At 34.4% G+C, this 26,549-nt stretch overlaps 2 protein-coding genes, 4 non-coding genes and 1 pseudogene across 6 annotated transcripts; 2 read left to right on the top strand and 5 right to left on the bottom strand.

Annotated features, from left to right (window-relative positions):
* Positions 1–278: 278 nt before the first annotated feature.
* On the top strand, positions 279–2,442 carry LOC144842537 (uncharacterized). The gene is made up of 3 exons (XM_078698987.1): positions 279–616; positions 1,141–1,242; positions 1,367–2,442. The coding sequence occupies exons 1-3, from the start codon at positions 529–531 to the stop codon at positions 2,386–2,388; spliced, it is 1,212 nt and encodes a 403-aa protein (XP_078555113.1). The 5' UTR covers positions 279–528; the 3' UTR covers positions 2,389–2,442.
* Positions 1,684–5,823, bottom strand: LOC144842536 (uncharacterized). The gene is made up of 5 exons (XM_078698986.1): positions 3,807–5,823; positions 3,538–3,699; positions 3,250–3,438; positions 2,943–3,075; positions 1,684–2,804 (listed from the first exon to the last, which is right to left on the bottom strand). Exons 1-5 carry the CDS (start codon positions 5,628–5,630, stop codon positions 2,515–2,517), a joined length of 2,598 nt encoding a protein of 865 aa, XP_078555112.1. The 5' UTR covers positions 5,631–5,823; the 3' UTR covers positions 1,684–2,514.
* Positions 5,824–14,453: 8,630 nt separating this feature from the next.
* Trnat-ugu (transfer RNA threonine (anticodon UGU)) lies at positions 14,454–14,525 on the bottom strand. Its single transcript has one exon. It is a non-coding gene; the product is annotated as a tRNA-Thr (tRNA).
* Positions 14,526–14,820: 295 nt separating this feature from the next.
* Positions 14,821–14,892, bottom strand: Trnat-ugu (transfer RNA threonine (anticodon UGU)). The gene has a single exon. It is a non-coding gene; the product is annotated as a tRNA-Thr (tRNA).
* A 295-nt stretch (positions 14,893–15,187) lies between these two features.
* On the bottom strand, positions 15,188–15,259 carry Trnat-ugu (transfer RNA threonine (anticodon UGU)). Its single transcript has one exon. It is a non-coding gene; the product is annotated as a tRNA-Thr (tRNA).
* A 417-nt stretch (positions 15,260–15,676) lies between these two features.
* Positions 15,677–15,748, top strand: Trnat-ugu (transfer RNA threonine (anticodon UGU)). The gene has a single exon. It is a non-coding gene; the product is annotated as a tRNA-Thr (tRNA).
* A 6,138-nt stretch (positions 15,749–21,886) lies between these two features.
* On the bottom strand, positions 21,887–22,778 carry LOC144843355 (uncharacterized; annotated as a pseudogene).
* Positions 22,779–26,549: the final 3,771 nt, after the last annotated feature.

Raw genomic sequence — 26,549 nt, 5'->3', positions numbered from 1 at the left:
AGCTGGTCTGTGAGCAAGGCGGGCAGCTAATACATGCCATGTATTCCGTTAAGCTATACAGCCTAAGCTGGTCTCTGAGCAAGGCGGGGAGCTAATACATGCCATGTAGTCCGTTAAGCTATACAGCCTAAGCTGGTCTGTGAGCAAGGCGTGGAGCTAATACATGCCATGTAGTCCGTTAAGCTATACAGCCTAAGCTGGTCTGTGAGCAAGGCGGGGAGCTAATACATGCCATGTAGTACGTTAAGCCATGGAGAAATAAGTTAGGAAGGAGTAACATCGAGAATACATCAAACGAATAGGCCACCCCGCCGCTAATTGGATTATCTGACTGTTACGTAACATTTAATTGCCGTTGATCTGTCGCTTGTTAGATTTGAGCATGCGCATATCCATTGCTTTCATGTGACGCGTCATCAAGCGAGACTCGTTGTTGATGCTGATCTACACACGCGGCGACCATACACACAGCAGAAGAATAATTATACCACACTCGATACATTTTGTTTACGCGTTTTATTTATCATTATGGATTTTTATGAATTGGAGGACGAATTGGAACCCGGAATTCTCGAGGAATTGAAGTTTGCCAGCGAACATGAAGACCTGGAAAATGGTATGCTAGGTTAAAACTAGGCATTGCATTTAAGTTTAGTAGCTAGGCCTAGTTACCTGAACCTCTTCTCTTTTAAAGAGGCCTCGTCTGCCCCGGCCCACTCTAGGCTGTCTACACGACCGGGTTGATTGTAACAACGATAATTCTGAATTCGTTCGTCCTCTCTAGGCTAGGTAGTATTTTTGTAGTTTTTCTTTCTGTACGCCAAAAATTAGCCGCCCGATTTATTGATAGGTCTAGCTAGGCTAGGCCCTATAATCTATCCATCCATGGATTCCCCCCTATAGGAGGCCTAGGCCTAATATATCATTAATTTTATTGCACAATCATCAATAATGCATCATTCATATTATTATATTAATTATGAAGGCACGATTATCATCTGATGCAACCAACTCATCTATGACCTTGTCAAGACCTCAAACCATTAGTATTAGTATTAGTCTGTATTTTTTAGATAAATTATTATTTTTCATTCTTATAGGACAACATGAGTTAATTTTCAATTTTATTATGCTATTTAGGTATGGATGTTAGTGTAGGCCTACATCCAACTACTATTACCGCAACCCATCAGAAGAAGGAAGTGTCAACAAACCCAGCCAAAAACCAATCAAGGAAAAAGAGTAAGGATTTTGAACGAATGATAACATTTTATTTTGAACATTTCATCTTTACTATATTAAATGCATTCTCATCATTTATTAAAACTGTTGTATGCTCAATAATCTTTCTTTTCTGTATTTTCAGGCATCAACCGACCCTCCAATAAGTTTAGTGAAGATGAAGCTGTCAGCAGGGTTAATGAATACGTTGATGCTGCTTTTACCATGTTAGCGAACGATCCAGTATACAGCAATGACTTGTATCCAATAGCTCGTCAAGTGAAAAAATTGGCAAATGATCTGCAGAAGCACTCAAATACAGTCATTATAAAAACATTTTGGGAAGACAGTACAAAATTACTTTGGAAGGTAATAACATCAGGAAACACAAAGAAAATGAAACCAGAAGCTGATGAGATGATGTGCCGGGCATTTCACCAACACATGTGTACAAGTTTGGGAAGGTGGGTCACCCTGTTAAAGGAGCTAAATGTCAACTCTGATGGGCAGCATGTAAAAACACTGAACCTATTTTTGCAACGTACAATGTTAAGGTTAATTCTAAATGATAAGCATAAAATAGATTTGCCACATGAGGAAACGGTAACTGACATCCCACAGTTGGATGTTCACACAGAAAAGATAATTCGGTACGTTGCCGGTTATGTGCCTTATGCGCTTGTGAAAAGATTTCGAAAGGGTAAAAGTAGTACTGCCAGAGCCTACTGTGATGTGCTCACTAAGTGGCAAGTGTGTAGTACCAACGTAACCCATTCCTTCTACGACTATTCCAAAGAATGGATCGACAAACAAAATAGATCAGGTTTGTTTGTTGTTGATGATGATGTATATCTGTTTTTTAGAAGCGTTGAAATAGAAACAAGGCAGCATTTAGCTACAAATAAACTTAATACGATGTTAAATAGTAACTATCTGGCTGATTTGTATGACCGTATTATCAATAAGGAGAATGTTCAAACTTTCTGGTGCAGAATAACCAGAGATACACTAGGTGACAATGCTTCTGCTCAATTATTACAAATTGTAGTTAGATACTGGTTGAAAATCAGAGCTAATGCATTCCTCAAGGTATACTTGAATTTAAAGAAGGAAAGCGGCAAAGTTTCAAAAAAGGGTGAAAAATCTCTCAGAAAAGAATTGTTGTAATATATACTATTTTGTGTGTGTGATGAAATAAATAACGACAATAGCTAAATTAAATCTCAATTGTATTTTGGTTGGTTCTGAAAAGAACCGTTTGGTTTGAAAAAGTTTGCTGATCATAAATATCATTTATGCATTTGGTGTCTTCTTCCTTTGAAGAGGTGAGTCATCAATAGTTTGGTCAACAATTTGGCTGCGGCAGTTGCCTCTCCTGGATGCCTTGGAACAGTTCGCAGCTACATACAGTGCATGCATATTGTGGCCAAACTGCATTGATGTTGGGTTTGTGTTACTTCCACCACATCCTCTCTGTTTACTGAAGTACTGTTCCAACGGATCTTGATTATACTTCGCACTTAGAACACACTCTACCCCTGGCAGGTCCAGTAGTTTTTTAGTCAACTCTACAAACGAATTAACTGTTGATGGCAAAGAATAAAAATTAATATACTTATTATTAATTCATTTTTAATATACTTTGTCACTCTTGTGATGTCAGAACTTTTGATTAATTATTAAACAAAGTCAGCTGTAAAAAAAAAACGAAATGTACTTGCTTGTTATCTCAAGTCCATCAAGTGTTGCGGTGCTTAATAACATCCTCTTTTTTACACTCTTCTCTACATCTTCAAGCGCATTCACCTCGTCTTGCCATTCTTTAAAGAAACCCAGGAAGTCATCTTGCAACCACTTAAAAACATCAGAACAAAAAATAGTGGCAATTATTCCTTCGATTAATACAAAAATTATAGATATTTCTCAATGTATATCCAAATGCTAATTGAAATTGAACAAAAACAATAATAAGCCCAATCATGTCCCATGTTCAATTTTTTTTAAATTTTCTATTTAAAAAAAATGTACCTTAAAACGCCAGTCATCTTTTGTCCTGTATGGCTCCATAGCTGGTTTTCTGGATCGTTTGCCTTGGAAAAAACTAGAGACATTAAGGCAATCAAAAAATTGGTCTACCATTCTAACAAATTTGATAGTGGATGTCATGTCATGTCGATCCATAATCTCCATTGCATTTGCTGTCGAATTGCTTAACACCTGAAAATATGAAGAAAATAAAAAACATTCATGAAAAATTAAATTACAGAATTGTTTGCAAAAGAACAAGGGCTGAACACAAAACTTGCAAGTAATTACCTGTGCAGCCAAGTATACCCGCATTCTCAATGATGGAGTAAGGTGGAGGTGTTCATGCGTCAACTTGTGGAGCATCCTCAGCCCTGGACATGTGTTCTGCAATTTCACATCCCATTCATAGGTGTCAAGAAAATGACTCCACTTGATGTCTTGTTTGTTATACTTTAAATGAAGAACATTTTTAGATTTAGAAATAAGTAAATATCATTTTCAACATGCTATAATGAAATTGGTATTTTCAATGTGGTGTATGATCATACAGTACTTACATGAAGATTCCGTGTCTTGTTATTGTAGCCAGAGTTCTCTACATTGTTTCGAAGCGTCTTTATTAGATGCGGCACATCACTGTAGAAAAAAACACTGCGATCTGGGTCTCCCTGATGCGATGTCTTGAAGACAATGGATGAAGTGGTAGATGATGGTGAATGCAGTCTGTAAAACTTCCTGTTCGGAGTGGCACCATCAGAAACCATCGCATGAACTACAAACCCAGCTACTTCGATCATCTCAACAGCTTCCCACATTGCCATGAACAGATCACAACTAGAAGCTCCAGTTGTTGGATAGTAGGCAATTGGAACATGCAGGTTAGAAAACAAACCCCGGATCATCAACACCAGAACATGTGAGGCAACTGGGATTTCTTCTTCACCTCGACATCGCCGCTCAAATGAATGCATCTCATTGGCTAAGCTGCCTACATCTGTTGATCCAACAACTTTGCCAGAGCTTTGTGAAAAAACCAATCCTGATTTTATCTTCATTTCATCAAATAATAGCACAACATGTTTTTGCAATTCATTACCTTCTTCATATAATTTGAGGTCTGTTACAACTCTACTTAACATCTCATGGCAAAAACCAGTTGTCACACCAGCAAAGTGGCTGTAGGGTTGGAGTGTGTTTGGATGAGGCAGCGTCATGAATCCACTTTCGCGAATTAAATTATAAGCTGACGGAGACTTGCTTTGGATAGCAATGCACCAACGTAAAATTGCCGGGTGCCAACGCATCTGCTTTCCCTTGCCCATAGATGCCAGTTGCTGCTCCCACAAAAGCTTTGCTGACGGATATTTACATAATAAACTCTCAATTTCAGGTTTTCCCATTTCCATTGTGTCTTCCATTAAGTGAGCTGCATTTTCAGAAATTAATTTGCTTTCTAGCATGTACATCTTGGAAACTTTATTCTCAAGGGAACCACTCTTTCTTTTCAACCGTCTGTAATTACATTGTAATGTTGCTGCTTTGTTCTGCAGTTGAGAATTTGATAAATACTTGTTGGCTACCGTCAGTGAAGACTTTTCCTTGCAGGAAGCACTTCGCATTGATGATAAATCCCCACGATAAATTCGGCAAACTGCGCACCGCTTCAGATCCTCAGCAATTAGCAATTCACAGTCATTATGTCTAATGGTGTTGCATAAATAGACATCTTTTGGTGTTATCCTTATAGGAATCTGCCCTTCTGGTCCTTTTCGTCTCTCTATCAAATCTAAATAATCTTCATTGCCTGCACAGATTTTAGCACTCCTCAATATATCACACAGCTTGGTGAACTGATGTAATGGTAATTTTTTGTTAAAGACTTCTCCTAGAATAGGCTGTGCTTGCAATACAACACCAGCAATGACAACTCCCCATGTCGAATCACTGTTGACTGTTAACTTGATGACAGCATCACCAGTTGGTGAAAGTCTAATTATTAGTAATTCATCTTCATGTGGAAACAAAGAGACAAGGCTACATTTTTCTGCTTCCTTTCTGTAATCGTGAAGATTGGTAGGAATCTCCCCATCAGTCATACAAGACGCACATTGAGAATCATTGAATTTTGCAATTACAATATTGCACACTTTACTGCGGTCCTTGCTGTGGCCTTTCTTCCACCTTTTCAGTTTTTGCACACAGGAATAACAAATAAATGGTGGGTGGATTTCTGGATCATCATTATCAATATCTAAGCAAAAACATGACTTGATTACAGACTTGAACGCGTCCTTTGTATAAGGTGAACGATCTGAAGGAATCGCCCTGGAAATTCCACAAAGTCGACAAGTAGGTTTCAAACAAACACTGTGTCCTGTCATCGTTCTCTGAAAACAAGAGCAATTTAATTTAAATGGCGAATGATGACCTAGAGTTGTTGTCCTAGTAGTAGTACTATCTAGGCTAGCTAACTAAAAATAAATACCTGCTTTTTTTTATTGTTAATGTTATTGAACATAGTCTAATTAGGCCGGCCCTAGATAGTAGTATTGGTATTTTTGGCATAACCCTAGGTGGTAGATTAACATTACCTCTATGATAATAGTACATAGAACAATAGGTAGGCCTAGGTCTAGCCTAGCTAGTAGGACTAGACCCTAGCTAGGAGTCGAGTACTTTAGTCCTAGCCTAGCTAGTAGTAGTAGTAGGCCTACGAAAGTAATTATTTTATGGCTAATGTTAGTTATTATTTATTGGTTTAAAATTTAAATCTAAGACCTAGCCTAAATTAAACATCGAAACAATAACTGCCCTAGACCTAGCTAGGCCTAAGTAATACAACGACCGGTGGACCAAAATAACTACGACCGGTGGAACTAACTCCGGCTATTCGGTTCGGCGGTTAGTCCAAGAGCATTAGTTCATAAGTATAGGAGGACCCGGACATTTCTGGTAACAAGCTAATTTTTTCAGGAAAGGTCCAGAACTATGATTGGAACATCATACTAAAAGTCCTGAAAAATCCTCCTTGTGCTCTCCGAGAAATCCAAGATGGCGTCCAAAATGGCTGCCATTTTAATTAGTCTATAACTTTGTAACCGCTTGTCATAGAGTATTGATTTTGGTGTTAAATAGTTCACAATATATACATTCCTATTTGCTCTAACAGAAAAGTTTGTCAAAAAATGGCCGCTACTACAGTTTCTGGCAGTTTGACCTTTGACCTGGTCTTATCATATCTCGGTAATGGCTTGTCATAGAGAATTGAGATTAGGCCCAAATTGTTCAGAACATGCATATTTTTATTTGGTGTAATGAAATATTTTATCCCAAAATGACCGGAAGTGAGGTTATTGACCTCTTATTGACCTATTCATATATCTTTTACCGTATCTCAAGAAATATTTGTCGTAGAGCGTTACTTTTGGAGTCAAATTGTTTGGAACATATACATTTCTATTTAGTCTAGTACACCAGTTTGCCCTAAAATGCTCGGAAGTAAGTTAATTTATTGAAAATTAAAAAAATCAAAGAAAAGTATATGAATACTGTAGATAAAATCAAAATCAAAGTTTTAACTCTGCCTTATTAAAACATATTTTGGGCATAGCACATCATCAGGTAAAGTGAATTGTTACAAAAAGAAAATATAAAGTCAAAAGTGGCTAATCAAAGTTGGCTAAGTAACAAAAGACAAATGTCAAGGACCCTTTAGGCAATTTTTAGTCGCGTGCAAACGCGACTCTATAGCTCACTATGTCGGTCGGTAAACACTAACTCAATATTCATATTTTTTTCATTATTTTTACACTGGATATTAATACTTGGAGGCAAATATAAATTTTTTTACAAAATTGTTAACATTTTCAGCAATTTCGGTTGGTCGGTTGGTTGGTAAACACTAACTCATATTCATATTTTTATCGTTATTTTGACACTGGATATTAATACTTGGAGGCAAATATAAATGTTTTTAAACATTTTTAAACATTTTCAGCAATTTCGGTTGGTTGGTTGGTCGGTCGGTCGGTAAACACTAAATCATATTCATATTTTTTCGTTATTTTGACATAGATATTAATACTTAGAGGCAAATATAAATGTTTTTAAAAATTGTTCAACATTTTTTTAACATTTTCAGCAACTTCGGTCGGTCGGTAAACGCTAACTGATATTCATATTTTTTTCGTTATTTTGACAGTGGATATTAATACTTGGAGGCAAATATAAATGTTTTTAAAAATTTATCAACATTTTTAAACATTTTCAGCAATTTTGGTCGGTAGGTAGGTCGGTCGGTCAGTAAACAATAAATCAAATTTGCGCACGCGACTTTTGACTTTGTGAAAATAATGCATTTTCAAACATTCCTTGTTTTAAATGTTCGTTATACCGTATGGTTTATTTATGATAAGAAGAGAATGTACTCTAGGTATTTCGCGTCAACGCTCTTTACCCGGCATGCATAGACATTTTTTTTCAGATTCTGATTTTATTTGGTCCTTGCAGAAATCCATGAAAAATAGATTGGAAGACCCGGGCAATGATCTCGGTACCTCTCACATGCTAAGTGAGCGCTCTACCATTTGAGCTAGTCCCCCAGTTACATTTTTAACTGTTTAAAGATGAACAAATTATCGCCATATGCCCTATATAGGATTTATTATATATTGAAAATATGCGAAATAAGGGTCTTTAAATCACTTCAACACATTGATCAGCAGCATTCTGTTACAGTCATTCATCATCTGATGTTGCATCTTCAACATCTTGGTGTTTGTTGCATCTTCAACATCTTGGTGTTTGTTGCTTCTTTCACATCATTATCATCATCATCTGTATGGGTAGTCTGGGCTCCAGATGGAGTTTTGTAAAAATATAAATATTTTTGCACATATGGCGTTTCATACGTGTATTACTTGAGTTTGTATTTTCAGACAAAAATCGCGGTCGAAATGAAAATAAATAAATAAAAAAAAAAGACAATAAATACAGACTTGGGGCAAGTCTACTGTATGGGTGTTGTTGCATGTTTGCCCAAAACAGTTATGACGTTCATTTGTTTTCATCTTTAAACAGTTAAAAATGTGATGAATGTTCTCTAACCGGCATTATTTTTACAAATAAAATGGTCTTTAACATTTGTTTTTGACAATCCGGAGTATAATATATGCCATGTACATAGTGTTTGCCAAGTACATAGTGTTTGCCAATTGGGCATTTCCATGCGAAATGTATGACCTGAAAATTTCATTCTCACAGTATCATAAAGTCTATACATTCCCTAAATTACATAAAAGTTATACTTCTATGAACAAAAATAATTATCGTAATTTCTATAATATTTCTGAAAATATGAAGAAAATAACGACGTGATTTCAACAAAAGCACTAATAATAAACGCGAGTTACATACGAATAAAGCATTTAAAATGTATTCATGACATCTACATATTAGGGTGACATTTTGTAGCAATAACTTTTCAACCATAACTAGTATAAGAATTTCAATTAACGTGTCCTTTTTTTTTGGTCATGTCCATTTTTTGTAACAAGAGTTACCGATATTCTTTGTTCTATCAAAGTTTAATAAATGATTATTTTGGTTTTTTTCTTGTCTAGTATAGTTCATACCCAATAAAATGTAACACTTGTTGCAGAATAACCCATTTTTTTGTTTAATTAAACCAACTTTGATTAGCCACTGACAACAGTTATTCTTTGTAAGTTATTGACTTAATATTTTCTTTTTGTAACAATTCACTTTACCTGATGATGTGCTATGCCCAAAACATGTTTTAATGCAGAGTTAAAACATTGATTTTGATTTTATCTACAGTATTCATATACTTTTCTTTGATTTTTTTAATTTTCAATAAATTAACTTACTTCCGAGCATTTTAGGGCAAACTGTTGTACTAGACTAAATAGAAATGTATATGTTCCAAACAATTTGACTCCAAAAGTAACGCTCTACGACAAATATTTCTTGAGATACGGTAAAAGATATATGAATAGGTCAATAAGAGGTCAATAACCTCACTTCCGGTCATTTTGGGATAAAATATTTCATTACACCAAATAAAAATATGCATGTTCTGAACAATTTGGGCCTAATCTCAATTCTCTATGACAAGCCATTACCGAGATATGATAAGACCAGGTCAAAGGTCAAACTGCCAGAAACTGTAGTAGCGGCCATTTTTTGACAAACTTTTCTGTTATAGCAAATAGGAATGTATATATTGTGAACTATTTAACACCAAAATCAATACTCTATGACAAGCGGTTACAAAGTTATAGACTAATTAAAATGGCTGCCATTTTGGACGCCATCTTGGATTTCTCGGAGAGCACAAGGAGGATTTTTCAGGACTTTTAGTATGATGTTCCAATCATAGTTCTGGACCTTTCCTGAAAAAATTAGCTTGTTACCAGAAATGTCCGGGTCAAACCCTAATGCTCTTGGACTAGGTCGGACAGATTCGATGCTTTTCAATTCGTTGTATGTCAGCCGGACACCATCGGAAACTGTCATGCAAGGCATCAAATGAAAGCTACAGCTTTCCTTTATTCATATAACTAAAACTTAAAACTCCAGTACAAAGGGAAACTATTAAAATACGTGTTTGTTTCGTTGTTATATTCAAAATAATGGAATACTTACAATTGAAGAAACAAGTAGTTATTTTTGGTTGATTTTAATGATTTAATGACTGGTACGTTCGCAAAAAAATTCGGAATCCGAATACATAAAACACGCATGTGAATCCTTGTTGACAATTAACTGCGCATATGCAATGTGTTTTTTGTTCGTATTTATGTACTCCACTGTTAGTTAGACAGGGTATAGGGGTTGCTACTTAGCGGCGAGGAGCCTTGTGTGTAAGGAGATCGAACCGAGATAACGCGGCGGGCGGTCGCAGTGCAATTTAATAGGAGTCATTTGACCATGTAATGTGCTTAATTGGATTAAAATCCATGCATTACATCGATGTTACTCCTTCCTAACTTATTTCTCCATGGTTAAGCTATACAGCCTAAGCTGGTCTGTGAGCAAGGCGTGGAGCTAATACATGCCATGTAGTCCGTTAAGCTATACAGCCTAAGCTGGTCTGTGAGCAAGGCGTGGAGCTAATACATGCCATGTAGTCCGTTAAGCTATACAGCCTAAGCTGGTCTGTGAGCAAGGCGGGCAGCTAATACATGCCATGTAGTCCGTTAAGCTATACAGCCTAAGCTGGTCTGTGAGCAAGGCGTGGAGCTAATACATGCCATGTAGTCCGTTAAGCTATACAGCCTAAGCTGGTCTGTGAGCAAGGCGGGCAGCTAATACATGCCATGTAGTCCGTTAAGCTATACAGCCTAAGCTGGTCTCTGAGCAAGGCCGGCAGCTAATACATGCTATGTAGTACGTTAAGCTATACAGCCTAAGCTGGTCTCTGAGCAAGGCGGGCAGCTAATACATGCCATGTAGTCCGTTAAGATATACAGCCTAAGCTGGTCTCTGAGCACGGCGGGGAGCTAATACAAGCCATGTAGTCCGTTAAGCTATACAGCCTAAGCTGGTCTCTGAGCAAGGCGTGGAGCTAATACATGCCATGTAGTCCGTTAAGCTATACAGCCTAAGCTGGTCTCTGAGCAAGGCGTGGAGCTAATACATGCCATGTAGTCCGTTAAGCTATACAGCCTAAGCTGGTCTACTAAAAGATTACTTTTTCAAAAAATAATGGTATAATTTTGAACGTTTTTTGGACTCCCTTTGGAAACAAACTTGATAGAATATAGGGTTATCCTGATGTTCTCTGTTGTTGATGTTGTCTTGTATTGTTTTCGTTTCCTTGTATTCTTTTTATGAGAATTTTGAATAATGTAAATCAATCAATAACTAAAAAAATATCGTATAATTCGTACAAGTAAGTTGTTGAATTTCTAAGCTTCATTATTTTCAGTATTTAAAAATTGTAGCGCTGATGAATTTGAATGTAACAATGGGGAGTGTATACATCAAGACATGCGCTGTGACTTTGTTACACAATGCACAGATGGAACTGATGAACATTTCTGCAGTAAGTTTACAACTTGTGTTCACAATAGCAATACGGGTCATTATGTGTATTCTGATATACAGTAGAATAATAGTTCTTGACTGTATATACAGTACATTATTTTGATCATTTTTGGTTTTTTGCCAACTATCATTTTTATAGCTAGATGTGAATTTGGGTTTCAGTGTTACGATGGAACTTGTATTCCTCTTCGGTTAAGGTGTGATGGTACTAAGGATTGCCCTGGAAGTATCACTGAAGATGAGAAGGATTGCTGTAAGTTATAAACATAGGTTAAAGGAAGTTCCACTTGCGATTGTTAATCGTTGCTAGACAATGTACGGCGATATTAACTGACATTGCAAGATCACATAAAAGAAAGAATAAAACAAGAACAGTTTATATTTTTACGATTTATTTAAAAATTGTTTATTTTCTTTTTAATTGTATTATCTATTTACTGTGATACTGTGAATAAATGTATTAAAATTGTTTTAATAATAATTATCTTAATTCAATCAAATTTAGTATACTGGAACCAGAACCAGTGCGAGGATGATCAGATTCGCTGTAAAAACGGAGAATGTGTTTCAAAGGATTTGATGTGTGTGCATGATATTGACTCACAATTACTACCAATGGGATGTAGGGATGCAACACATCTGGAACAATTGTTGTAGGCCTAATTTGTGTATTGTTTACAAGCCTAAACACTAAAAGAAATGATCAATAATTTACGAGTAGGCCTATGGAATGCAAAACGATTAAATAAAAGCCAAAGTAAATCACAATACAATTGAGAACGCCAAACAAACAAACTTAATTGAAATAGCATGATTAAGCAATTAAATGATATGTTTTACTTCAGCACAAATCCAATGTCCACGTGAAACTGTCAAATGTCCTGGATCATATTGCATAGCTAAGCATTTGCAATGTAACACGATTTGGGATTGCCCAAACGGAGAGGATGAAACTAATTGTGGTAAGTGACATCACGCTAGCAATGACCGCAAACAGCAACAGAATGGAATTATTCTAAAACGAGTTACGTTTTGTAATTGATTATGTTGTATGTTTGTATTTTAATTCCATTTATGTTTCTCCACAAAAGAGTGAAATTACATTTTTCCCAACAGTCTATTATTAAAAAGTAGTAGTATGTTCATTTTGTGTTGTAGAATCCTTTGAATGCCCCAGTATGTTCAGGTGTCATAGTTCTAAAGTATGCATTTCACCATCTCAGAAGTGTAATGGTGTTGCCGAGTGTCCACATGCCGATGATGAATTGTACTGCAGTATGTATTTTTAAATTAATTAAATTCTTCGCGTTACAAACATTGTTTTCTTTGTTTATCATAATTATTATTAATTGTGCTAATTATTTTCTTTGTTTAATGTTGAAATACGTTTTAACATACCTTTGATTAGCCTACTGTCGCATTTCAACATGTACATTACACATAACGGATTTTAGCATTTTGTGACTTTTTCTATAGGCTTTGAATGTCCAACGGGGTGCGTATGTGTCGGCTTAACAGTCAAGTGCCAACGTACAGGATGGAATGTTTCAAAAGCTCAAATGCTCTCAGAATCAACAAGATACATGTAAATATACGTTATTATCTCATACCTACTATAACAGCATGCATTTGATAATGTTGTGATATAGCCTACAAAGAAAATGTAAGAAAATAACTTTTTTCTCATCTTTTCTTAAAACAACACAACTCATTATTGAACGTATCTTTTTAGAGATCAAAACGCTTTACATGGTCAGATAACATGTAATGTAATATGATATGTTTTATGAGTATTTTAAAATGTGTCTATAAAGGGTTAATTCTTCATTTTAAATTTACTTTCGTTCGTGGTTGGTGTTGTCACGTGTTCCAATTGGAAAGGTATACTAATCCAGCATTTGTTGAACACCGAGATACTTATTTTTGTATGCCTACATATTAATTATACGACACGAATAAATACGATTATATTGCTATCTACTTGTAGTGCGGCATGTATTGATAGATAAAAATGTCTTACTGCGCATTTGGCCACATGTACCTACATTAAATCAAATAGAATAAGATTTTAAGGATTCTCTGGATTCACTATTCATTTTGCAGTAGGAGGTTAAGTCTGTACCACCTCAGTCTCGCGGTTTTAAAATACCTCATTCTATTCGATTACCCACTGATTACATTCACGGAAATGTATTCGTATGCCAAATAATATCAGAAACGTCCCAATAGTTCAATCATTTAAAATTCACTTCCTCCCAAAAATATCTTACACACGTATTGTAAGCTAGTCACGAGACCGTGTTTTGAAATAATTTTAGTAAAAAGATAAATCTTTTTGGCACATGTTGCGTTGTATATTTTAAAAAACTTAGCTAACATTCCAAACAAAATCGAAACGTTGACTTGTGAATAAATGATCCAAGTCTGTTTATTATGCATACCTGTTGTTCATATTTTTTTCGAATGTTATTGATTCACAATTATCTAATAAGTTCACATACGTAAAATGGACTACTGTTATATAATAATAATACAGTACTATACCTCAACTGAACTTAACCTGATAACGCGTTTAACAAATAAGAAGACTGTTGACTCACGGTGCGATAAACACATGTACTTTGATATTGTTAGCTATTTTGTTCAAATGCACGTACGCATTTTGTAGTTAAAATATCGTCTATCTTTACTGTGAATTGTAAACCAAAGTATGACCAAAACCTTCATTTTGGTCTTCAATAATAATAATATACTGTATTAGTGGTATTATCAATGTAAAACATAATACTTTAGCCAAACTAAAAGACATCAGAACCATTAAGGTACAAATTGTCTATGTCACCTGCTAAAATCAGAATATTTCACGTTTTTCAAATGTGCTTCACTCACAACCCATTGCATTAACAAATGTGTCACCGATAGACAGTTCTTGGTACTTTTTAGAATTAAAGGAAGGAAGTGTTGTCATCAATTATTGAAATAGAGAACCTGGTAAAAACAAAACGTATAACTTATTATATATAAATCATACTGTAAATTATAGAAACAGTGCTCATATTCGGAACATGATCTCATAATCGCGTCGAGCATAGCTCATTGGCGAAAGTTCCGTATTTTTTAGTTGTATGAAAAAATGTCTCTGGCGGGATTCGAACCTGCAACCTCTCGCTTACAGGGCGAGTATCATACCACTAGACCACAGAGCCATGTATGGTATTATCACAGATTTTCACCCACCAGATACATTCTCTCATACAACAAACGCCCTCACAATCAGTGGAGGCTTAACAAGTCAGAATAAATTCCAACTTTAATTCGCAACGGTTTTTTAAATAATATTGTGTATATGTAAATCAATGATGTTGCGTAGCACTGTGTAAATTATATATAAATCATACTGTAAATTATAGAAACAGTGCTCATATTCGGAACATGATCTCATAATCGCGTCGAGCATAGCTCATTGGCGAAAGTTCCGTATTTTTTAGTTGTATGAAAAAATGTCTCTGGCGGGATTCGAACCTGCAACCTCTCGCTTACAGGGCGAGTATCATACCACTAGACCACAGAGCCATGTATGGTATTATCACAGATTTTCACCCACCAGATACATTCTCTCATACAACAAACGCCCTCACAATCAGTGGAGGCTTAACAAGTCAGAATAAATTCCAACTTTAATTCGCAACGGTTTTTTAAATAATATTGTGTATATGTAAATCAATGATGTTGCGTAGCACTGTGTAAATTATATATAAATCATACTGTAAATTATAGAAACAGTGCTCATATTCGGAACATGATCTCATAATCGCGTCGAGCATAGCTCATTGGCGAAAGTTCCGTATTTTTTAGTTGTATGAAAAAATGTCTCTGGCGGGATTCGAACCTGCAACCTCTCGCTTACAGGGCGAGTATCATACCACTAGACCACAGAGCCATGTATGGTATTATCACAGATTTTCACCCACCAGATACATTCTCTCATACAACAAACGCCCTCACAATCAGTGGAGGCTTAACAAGTCAGAATAAATTCCAACTTTAATTCGCAACGGTTTTTTAAATAATATTGTGTATATGTAAATCAATGATGTTGCGTAGCACTGTGTAAATTATATATAAATCATACTGTAAATTATAGAAACTGTTTCTATAATTTACAGTATGATTTATATATAATTTACACAGTGCTACGCAACATCATTGATTTACATATACACAATATTATTTAAAAAACCGTTGCGAATTAAAGTTGGAATTTATTCTGACTTGTTAAGCCTCCACTGATTGTGAGGGCGTTTGTTGTATGAGAGAATGTATCTGGTGGGTGAAAATCTGTGATAATACCATACATGGCTCTGTGGTCTAGTGGTATGATACTCGCCCTGTAAGCGAGAGGTTGCAGGTTCGAATCCCGCCAGAGACATTTTTTCATACAACTAAAAAATACGGAACTTTCGCCAATGAGCTATGCTCGACGCGATTATGAGATCATGTTCCGAATATGAGCACTGTTTCTATAATTTACAGTATGATTTATATATAATTTACACAGTGCTACGCAACATCATTGATTAACTTATTATATAGCTATATATCACAGGAGCATCATTATTTTGGTAAAGCAGTCACAGTCAAACCTTGCTTCCTAAGGATACCTACATTAATTGCTATAATCATATAGGCCTATAGCACTGGATAGGTTACGAATGGAATCACAAATACATGAAAACGACCACCTCACAGACTCCCCAGATAAAAGGTGGCAATGTGAAACTAACTAAAGGAATGCTTAAATATGACACAATCTGGTTCACAAGTAAAGCGAAGGGTAAAGCGGCGATCAATGCCGGCTGGCGTCATTTAAATAATCCCTTAAATATATATGCTTGGACTTATTTCTACTTGAAGTCCAAATATCGCATTAAGTTAGGGGTTACTTGGGGTCCGGTACTTGAAATTTGGTTTACCAAAATAGAACATTGATATCAGTCTTTAGCTCCAATTAGCTTTATGACATGGATCAAAGCAAACAGTAAATCACGCCACTTTTTATTATCCATACAAACTGTCATCTTTTATCATATTACAAATAATGATATCAAAGTGTTTGATCTTCTGTGTACAACAACTGAAACATGTTATCGTTGGTAGATAACAAAATGGATTTTCTAGTTCGTCTTACCAATCTATATCCGTCACTCTATTAACAGTATACAGCCCGGCAGGAAAATTGGAACGGCTGAGCTAATATCATTACACATACTGTTGGCCTAAATAATTATGTGAATTGAAAATGTATTACATAATGTCAAAAAATAGAATAAATATTACAATTACGCATCAACTTTAGATAGAAATGGAGTTGTAGCTTTGTGGCAGGGTGCAATCCTGAACTAGTGCCAGGGTTGTAACTCTTTTAACTCCACTAACCAAGCCTCAAATGAGACTTAGTTTATAAGCACGATGAATTATAATTATATTAATTATTTTAATTAGTGGTTGAGGAATGTAATGTCTATACATTTATGAATTGTACTTCGACCTCGTTAACAAATTCGGTATAATGGTTTACTTTGCTCACCTAAAATGGCAATTCACATCGGTGTAGCTCCTATCACCTTATGATAAGATCAAAGCAAACAATAAATAACAAATCACGCTTGTTGCAGCAACTTTTTAGAATGTACTTGTTATCTCTTATACAAATGATAATGTATAGTGTCTGGTGTTCTGTACAAAAACAGTTAACTGTTGATTGAGGAAACATATATTTCAGCAAAGTCAGGTGAGTTTGATAAGTAAGATACTTAACTATACGTGAGTGTATGGTTAAGTTGAATGTAAAATGTTTGCACATTATGCATTTTACAGTTATACTTTAGTTTTGTTAGCTACTACAAATGTTGCTATACAAGTACCAGATATTTATCTTAACGAGCACTTCCTATGTTTCTGTAAAAATAAATCAGTTTCGTATATTCAAATTTAGAATGATTTATATTAGGAATTTATGTTACAAATGTATAATATTTCAATTAAAAAATATTATAATAGTTCATAAATCGAACGTACAACAGTAAATGTGGTGTCCATACAAGTATTGCGCACAATAAATAGAAAAATTGTCGTCGTAGTTGTGGCCGTTTTTCTGTACCACAAGTATTTAAATGATAATAAATATTAATACGGTAACTTCCATGCTTATGAAAGCTTTTTAGATCTAAATATAAACGTTTATTTTGATAGCATGCATTTGTGTTTAATTAGTGGTCCAACTTTAACACTCTATACACCATGTTTACATTCCTGTTATTAAATATATTTTACAACCAATTTTTAATGTCCATCGTTAACCACTTCTTTTATGTTTTGCTAGTACACGGTTTAGCAACTAGAAATGGATCTTAAAAAACATCTTATAAAACTATGTGCTGACAATAGCCTGAAGGTAGGTGATTTTACTATGCAACAACTGACAAAAATCATATTTTACCTTGATTACGTTAAAACGTAAAAAGAGTAGTACCTTCCATCTTTTTACAGCATATTATATATTAATTTACATTTACAACCACCTTTTTTTTAGTTTTCTTCACAATTTACTTAATTTAAACATCATCATCGTCATCGCCATCTCCATGATCAACGATGTATACAATAGAATATTCTGACCTTGTGTTTAACAATAATATCAATGCATGTCATTAAATTATAAAAACAGTTGGATTTATATTAATAACATTATCGGTTCACATTTTATAGATTCCGGAAAGTGCAAAAACTAGTGAGATTGGTATATGTACCCATATTATAAATACAAAGAGCGTGAACATTCAAGACAAGGTAGTTATGATTTATTATCTGTAAATAATAATAATACAAATATTGTTAACACAATACCAACATATTATCTGTAATGTATTTAACATATTGACATCAGTCTGTGTAATATCATGTAGATACCCATTGTTTGTCATTTATTATGTGCAATAAAAGTGGGCTTCCCTACAAAAGAGAAAAAAATACAAATACTGGAATAGTAATGCAAACAATGATGCAGAAAAGAAGAAAAATAACAATAAACAAAAATAATAATGAAAATAATAATAAATAATTTAAATATACTAATTGGGAACATAACATTTTAGTGTGATTTTTCGTTTTTCTTCCAAGTATTGTTTGGAATTGAAATGGAATTGTTTTTCTGAAATTAAGTGATCAATCAAATATAGTATATAATATAATATAGTAATATTCAATATTTCAAATAACAATTCCAGCAATCTATTATTCTATAATACATGGATTAATTTCAATAAATCATGAACAATTACTAGGTTCATTATTTATCGTTCTGTAAATATTAGAGAAAAAAAGTACTGACATGATTTCAGCAATAGTGACAAACCAACACGAATTTAAACTAAACCATTTGCCACATGCATACATTACAAGAACGCTTACTGTATAACAATAAACATATAAACAAGTAGGCCTAAAACAAAATCAATGAGAAATCAAAATTATTTTTATATTAAAATAAATCTCCCGGATGGACCTCCAAAAGCAATCCAGGTTTAAATTCTTTGATGATACATACTTGAAACAAATAGCCTACGTATTATGGGACGATATTAACATTATAAAAATAGCATAGCTAATATATTATTTTTTAAGACAAATCAAAAACATACAATGAATTAAACTGCTTATAAACTTAATAAAGTTAAAATGTTACTTTGATCTGTCGTTTGCAGCATGCTTGTTTTTGGAACTGGATACGATGCTTGATTGATAATTCCCTTGCTTTTATTGTCTACTACATTCAATGATTCAGGGATTTCATGTGCTATGCTGTAAATACTTCCTACAATAGGGAGAAACCTACAGTATAACAATGTGTGCTATAATAATCAGTAACTAAACACGACAGTATACCACAGTATCGCATCTTTCTTTCACATCTATCTTTTTAGTCGCGTGGACGCGACTCTATAGTTCACTATGTCGGTCTGTCTGTCTGTCGGTCTGTCGGTCTGTCTGTTGGTCTGTCGGTCTGTCTGTCGGTCCAGTATCACTATGCATTGTAGCACGCGACTTAATGGCTATTGGCCTTGTTTCAATTCGATTTACTAATTGATCTGACTTTATTTCATTTATGGAATACTGTACATTCAAAGAAAAATCAGCTGGACAACTTTAATTTAATTGTATAGGCCTAAAACTAAACTTGACGTTCCATACATGGGCTCACGTTTCTGTAGCATGCATGCTAAAATATATCTCGTATTGTCTTTACACTGTAAATACAAAATGTATGTCAAGTGTCCAACTGAGATGGAAAAATCCAAGTTCCACCTGAAAAAATTAACTTTGTTGTTGTATGGCATTTTAATGTCACATAATATTTAGTTATTTTGGTCAACAAAACAAAATTATCATTTACCTGAAAAACCAATGGATATTTGGTTGAATGTAACTGTTATGTTGACTTTTTGTAAGTGAAACATGCCTTTTTTTCCAACGAAAGTGAAACAACGCTATAAAATGGCATATTATAGTTTTTGGACGACATACAGATTTAACGTTTAATTTTAAGCAGTTAATTTACCTACCTAGTCTATCCCCAATTATTATTTTTTAATATTTTATTATGCTCACCTCTCTTAAAATAAACAAAAACTATGACAAATGAATACAAACTTATGTTTCAGAGCAAATAATATAGATGCAAAAACAAAACAAATGTCTATCACACACAATATAATATTTTAAAACACATAGTCAAATTAGTCATTGGTAATGATTATTTCAAAAACAGTTGTGCTTTAGTGAAGATAAAAGGGTAGAAAACATTGAATTGAACATGATTAGTTAATCTTCAATAATTGGTGTTTGAAAAAGATAATTGTTGCAGTTTTTTTTATCTCATTAGCTTGGTTGGACTGCACTGATGTTTGGGGCTTATTACAATAATGTTACTGTTTGTCAGAATTTGATTGAATCAGATGCAGATGTTAACCATCAAGCTAACGTAAGTAATAAAGTATATTTTATTTTTTTTCCTTTTAATAAATCAGGAAATTGTATATAGATTCTATTTCCGTCAACAAAAGTGTTTATTTATCTTAGAAATAATATAATATATAATAATAAAACATTTTATAACTCGCAAATTCAAAAGGTGAAAATGTAACCTGGTTGAAGCAATTTTGTAAACAAAAAGTACATACAATTGTTATAATTGAGATATACATAAAAAGGTAAGATTCGAATAGTAAAACTTGCTTGAACTAAACAAAAAATATTGTTTTTTTAATGTTTTAAAACGAATAAATGAATTAAAAGAATAAAGAAAAAAGCATACCAAGTGATCTAATCAATCAATTTCGCACCCCCCTCTTTCAACAATTACGGTAGTTGAATCATCATGTTGCGAGGAAAATGTATTCGGTTCCCACTATCATTTTGCAATGTAACCACACACACATGTTAAAACACCAGTTTTAAAACGATTTGTTGGGTTTTAGTCAGTTATTGATATAGGTAGATATTTAGTTAGTTATTGTTTATTATCATTTAAAAATAATTTCGTTGATCTGCCTCTGCTGCTCAAAGCATCTTGTCTAAAAGTGGTGGATTTAATTTGTTTTCATTCGTACGATAATTGAATGTAATTTATAAATGAAAAAGTTTAAAAAACAAAGAAAAGCATAATTCTTAACTTCCTTGGCATGTGCTCCACATACTGACTTATCAACAAAATGTAAACATTAAATTGCACACTCCCGGTAAGAACATTGCGCAAATGTACATTACATTATCTTGGCGTTCGCTACTTTGTAATCGACGCAGTGTGTTGCAATCAATGCGACACTCGGCGAACAGTTTAGGCCTAATAGAGTTGCGTTTAGGTCAACGATACCGTGTTTGAACGTGAAAAAACGAGATAACCAATGAAGTGCTTATATTGTTATGCTACAATAAATACACAACACATCTTACTTGGTACCGTGCACTTTATTCATTCGTTGTGCACAACCTCCTGGCCGGGAACTCTTTCCTTTACAAATACCTCGTCTATTTAAACCAACCCACAGGTGAAAAATATGCAAATAAGTATTGTGTACCACAAAAGACTAACGTCACAACATACGCCCACCCTACAAAAATTGACCCCTATCAATTTTGATCAAATATGATACAAATCTACATGTCTAGCATTATCCAATTCTAATATACTTTTTTTAAAAACATTTTCCCTTTTTATATCACAACATACGCATTATCCAAGTATATACCATATATACTGTACAGTTTGAGCTAATATATTAAAAGTAATTGATTATGTCGTCATCTGTACACAACCTAATATTATGATTCATTTACATTAAAATTGCAATTAATTCGGTAATCGTCATCAGTTAATTTATAGACAATAAATATACGCCCCGACAAAATAATAACCGCATGCTTTAGAGAATTTAACATATCTAAATACAGACTTGCATACATTTGCCTTTTACTTGATACCTTGCCACTACACTATTATCATCAGAATTCAAACTTTACATTTCCCCGTAATCCTTACAGGATTATTCTCTATGTACTCAAGGGCAGTGGAATTCAGATTCTGCACGGCTTCCCATTTATTCCGAGAGTGGGGAAAACCTTTCCATTTAATCAGGTATTCCAAACAATTTTGACGATAACGTCCTCTTATAATTGTTTCGATTTCAAACTCTTGCTCACTTTCAGGAATGCCAGGAAAAGTTAAATGGTATTTCCGTACCGTTTTAAATTATGGGTGGCCACCACCGGCTCAAATGAGTCCTCCGGACAGTCCCCGATCTCGAATTCCGGCAGCTCACTCATTTGCTCCGGATCCGTATGTAAACTATTATTAGTGGGTCGTGCATATCGATTATATGCAAATTTTATCCGGTTCACATGAACCGGTGCTTTTAGAACTAAGTTCCAAACACAAAAATTAAAAGGCCACACAGATAAGGGCCAGACCAAAATTTCATTAATTTACGCGATAAACCTTTCTGTAACGAAGGTATATACACCCAAATCGAATCGCCCACTTATGTTACCTCGCGGACGCGTTCGTCATATCGCTCCTTCATTTTCGCTTGATTCTTAGAAACAGCTCTAAATATCTCCAACTGACTTATTAACACATGCATAATTATGATCTCGTAATGTTTTATCGGGATAGTGGCATTGTTTTAATAATGTCACATCGAGCGGAAACCTGGCTTCCCTGCCATATTAAAGGTAAAAATGACTATAACCAACAGAGTTTGTAGCCGGAGCTGTACGATAAGCGAACTGTATCGCCGGTAAATATTTATCCCAATCATTATGATATTCATTTACATAATGCGAAATGCACTTTAAGATAACAGCATTGCATCTCTCCTGTATTGAGGGTGATATGCGCTGGTATTTATTTATTTTATTTTTCGCTATCTTGGCTCTCAAATCGTCCATGACCAGAACACCACAGGAGACATTTTTCCTATCATCGAAATTACTATTAAAAGGAGGAATCACCCACTGAACCCGACTAGACGATTCAATGCTGTCTAATATATTAGAAACTTGCGCAACCATCCCCGCGATCGTATCCTAGCGTTGTATTTTCATTACTAACACGGGACTTGGGATGCTTATTTATAAAAGTACCAGAGGAAGGTTCATCCACAGTACGCTGGACAAATATGGCTAGCCGAGCTGCATCTAAAGCGTTTCGAAAATACCCGAATGTTCGACAAAAACCCTCTCATAAAATAGACAGGAGCTCATAATCTGATTTCTTTATCTGCTTACGTCATAACATAATATCCGACGCATATTAATCAATGGTTTCTGAATGTAATTGTTTCCTAGTTAACAACTGCGAATCAATACCCCATTTCCAGGATTGACTCTCAAAATGAGCTTTTAACAAGTCGCGTATTTTAGTTATATAATTCTTATGTTCCTCCTCTATTGTATCTAGAAATATTTTCATTTTCAACGCTAAAAATGGCTTTAGGTTCTGTATAATCCCGCAATGAAGCATCATTCGCATCCCCTGAATATTTCAACACAGACCCACCCATATCATATTTAAATGCCATGTTGCCAATTTCACATTCAAACTTCAAATCTGATAATACAATTATTATAATTAGAAATATCCAATTATAAAAATAAGATAAATAAATAGAAATATTTTATTAACAAAAGATATACAACCACAAAACTACTGCCGTTTCCAATCCAACAATCACAGCCGTTGGTTAATTCCGTAAATGTCCAAACCAGCACACAAAAATACCCGCCTCAAACACCAACCAGTTCTAAATTCAACAACCCACAATTCTGAATCCCAGTACCAACAGTTCTGAATCCAAAATCAAACAGTTCTGAATTCCAGTACCAACAGTTCTGAATATAATCTCAATCAGTTCTGAATACATATATATCCAACTACGTCGAGTCCCCACAAAACTAATCAATCCATCCGGCGAAAACAATCATGGCCAGACCAATAATACCACCTCTCATCACTAGTAAGTATACAGCGTCAACTGTTACTGTAATAACAAACACCATAATGTATTTCAAAATCAGATTCCAAAAATCAATATAAAACACATCTTACTGGGTACCGTTCACTTTATTCATTCGTTGTGCACAACCTCCTGCCCGGAACTCCTCCCTTTACAAATACCTCGTCTATTTAAACCAAGCCACAGGTGGAAAATATGCAAATACGTATTGTGTACCACAGAAGACTATAGACGTCACAACAATGTGATAATGCAATTTGTATCTGTATCAGTATTGTTGACTTCCAAAAAGAGCAAACAATAAAAAAAGATCAATTAATAGAACAGTATGCTTACGAAATTAATTGTTAATGGTGTTCAATTTATTCTTAAAAGTGGCAACGTTTGGTGCAATTCTTGTCTTTTGTTCTATCCGATTAGTTTAGGAATTGTCTTTGGGTAGAGTGAGTAACAATAATAACAATTATACTTGGTGGTTATGTATATGTTTATATTGGCCAGCCCTTGTCTACCAGAAATTAACTTAGGACATCTTTATGTCAATTTGAAATAGAATATAATTGTAAGGGTTTTTTTTTTTCTAAGAGTACCTACTCTCTAGCATAGAAGCCTACTGTTCAAGATTCAAGAAATTTTATTTGTCCATAAAAATGGAAATTCACTTTGCTTGGTAGATTAAAACAACAATAAAAAACAAACATAACAAATGTTGCAACAATTTAAAACGTGCTTATAACAGATTAAAATACAAGATAAAAAGTTAAAAATAAAAAAAAAACTGTTAAAAATGTAAAACTGTTTAAAAATTGCATTATCGTCTTACATTAGAATTAAAAATATGAATGCTATCTACAACGAAGGATTTTCTAGTTCTACAAAGATTTGCTCTTGGAGGTCGTAGCCTAATACCTGACCTATTTAAGTTATAACAGTAATGTAACGGATGAGTGGGGTCTTTCATAATATTGTTTACTTTTTTTAAAATACTCTTTTCATAGATAAATGAACAAGGCGTTAGATCAGCTTTAATAATACCTTGTGCAATTTTACGTGGTCTCTCAATATTTTTCTTATCATTATCAGTATAGTTACCATAAAAACATCCAATGCTAAAAGATAAAATACTTTGAATAATACTTTGATAAAATAGAATTAAAATAGTGTTTTCAACTCTAATTTGCTTAAGTTTTCTGAGAAAGTAAAGCCTTTGAGATGCCTTCTTGGAAATCATGAGAGAGTTTGACTCCCATTTTAATTTGTTGTCAATTATAGTACCTAAGTATTTGTATTGGGTTACTCTTTCAACCTCGGTTTCTTTAATAGTTATTACATTATGTTCAACTGCGGTTTTACGAAAATCTATTATCATCTCCTTGGTTTTTGTAAAAAAAAAAAAAGCGCCAAGTAGCCTCTTGCCAAAATAAAACGTACCTGTGGCGCTTCCTTAGAAACAAAATAATTTTCTCTATCAAATCAGCAAAAAATCCTTTTAACAAGACCGCCTTTCAAATTTAAAAAAGAATGATCCATCCAATTGGCATAAAGGAATCCAAATTATGAGCAATAAATTACAATTCCATCCCAATATTTCAGTCCTCCAAAGTGACCACTTTGAAATTGCTAAGGAAATCAATCAGAGTTTTGCCTCAATCTCACATTATAGCCGCCCGATTGAACGCCATAAGCTACCAGTCTACCTTCCAACCTTACATCCCTACCAGATTAAAATCTGGGAAATGTTCACAGCCTACTAAGTTTGGACCAATTATTTTTAACATTATAATTAATAATGCTGCCGTAAACGCCCAATCATCTAAATTTAAGTATGTTGACGATGTTAGCCTTGTTGAGGTCCGTCGTGCTAGCGACCCCACTTTTGTTGATTCTGACGTTTGTGATCTAGATAACTGGGCTAGTCACAAATTTCCCAAACTCAATCCATCAAAATGTAAAGTCTTGCAAGTTTGTTTTAAAAAACACCCTCCCGATCCTCCAAACTTAGTTATAGTTGGTAAATTGCTGGATTTTGTGCATGAAATAAAAATTCTCGGTATCCCTATACAAGCAAATTTAAGATGGGATACTCTTGTTAGCAATATGATTTCTAATAGTAGCCGTAAATTATATATGCTTAATCGTCTCAAGCGTTTTGGAGTTTCTGCTTGCGATTTGTTGTCCGTTTATGTGGGGTACGTTCGTCCTATTTTCGAGTATGCCTCAACAGCGTGGCATAGTTGTATTACTATAAAACAGTCTCTCATGATTGAGCGAATTAAAAAAAGAGCGCTTCGGATTATATTGGGACCTAAGTACGACACATATCTTAACGCACTTAAAAGTACTAATCTTCAGACGCTTGATACGAGAAGAATTAAATTATGTAAAGAATTTGCACATCGATGCGTCTGTTCCTATTCCATCAAAGAGTGGTTTAATTAATTCTAGTTCTCACAGTAAGCTCCTTAGAAAATCCAACGAATTTCTAATCCCCCGTGCTCTTTTCGTGGGAATCACCCACCTTTATTGTAATTTCTTCTCATTTTTATTAACATGACTTAATAGGTATTTATAAACGTATTCATTTACAAACCAATGTATAGTAGTAAAATAATTCTGTCATTCTCAAAACGATATAGATACATATTTGCCATAAAGGTA

Source organism: Antedon bifida, chromosome 5 (assembly GCF_963402885.1).
Source record: "Antedon bifida chromosome 5, ecAntBifi1.1, whole genome shotgun sequence".
Lineage (NCBI taxonomy): Eukaryota > Metazoa > Echinodermata > Crinoidea > Comatulida > Antedonidae > Antedon > Antedon bifida.
This window is presented reverse-complemented; position numbering and strand designations above follow the sequence as displayed.

Coding starts and splice junctions, on each gene's coding strand:
- LOC144842537 (XM_078698987.1), top strand. CDS start 529: ATGGATTTTTATGAATTGGAGGACGAATTGGAACCCGGAATTCTCGAG. Junction 617..1,140: donor ACATGAAGACCTGGAAAATG/GTATGCTAGGTT, acceptor TATGCTATTTAG/GTATGGATGTTAGTGTAGGC. Junction 1,243..1,366: donor AAACCAATCAAGGAAAAAGA/GTAAGGATTTTG, acceptor CTGTATTTTCAG/GCATCAACCGACCCTCCAAT.
- LOC144842536 (XM_078698986.1), bottom strand. CDS start 5,630: ATGACAGGACACAGTGTTTGTTTGAAACCTACTTGTCGACTTTGTGGA. Junction 3,700..3,806: donor ACAAGACACGGAATCTTCAT/GTAAGTACTGTA, acceptor CTTCATTTAAAG/TATAACAAACAAGACATCAA. Junction 3,076..3,249: donor AAGATGACTGGCGTTTTAAG/GTACATTTTTTT, acceptor GATGTTTTTAAG/TGGTTGCAAGATGACTTCCT.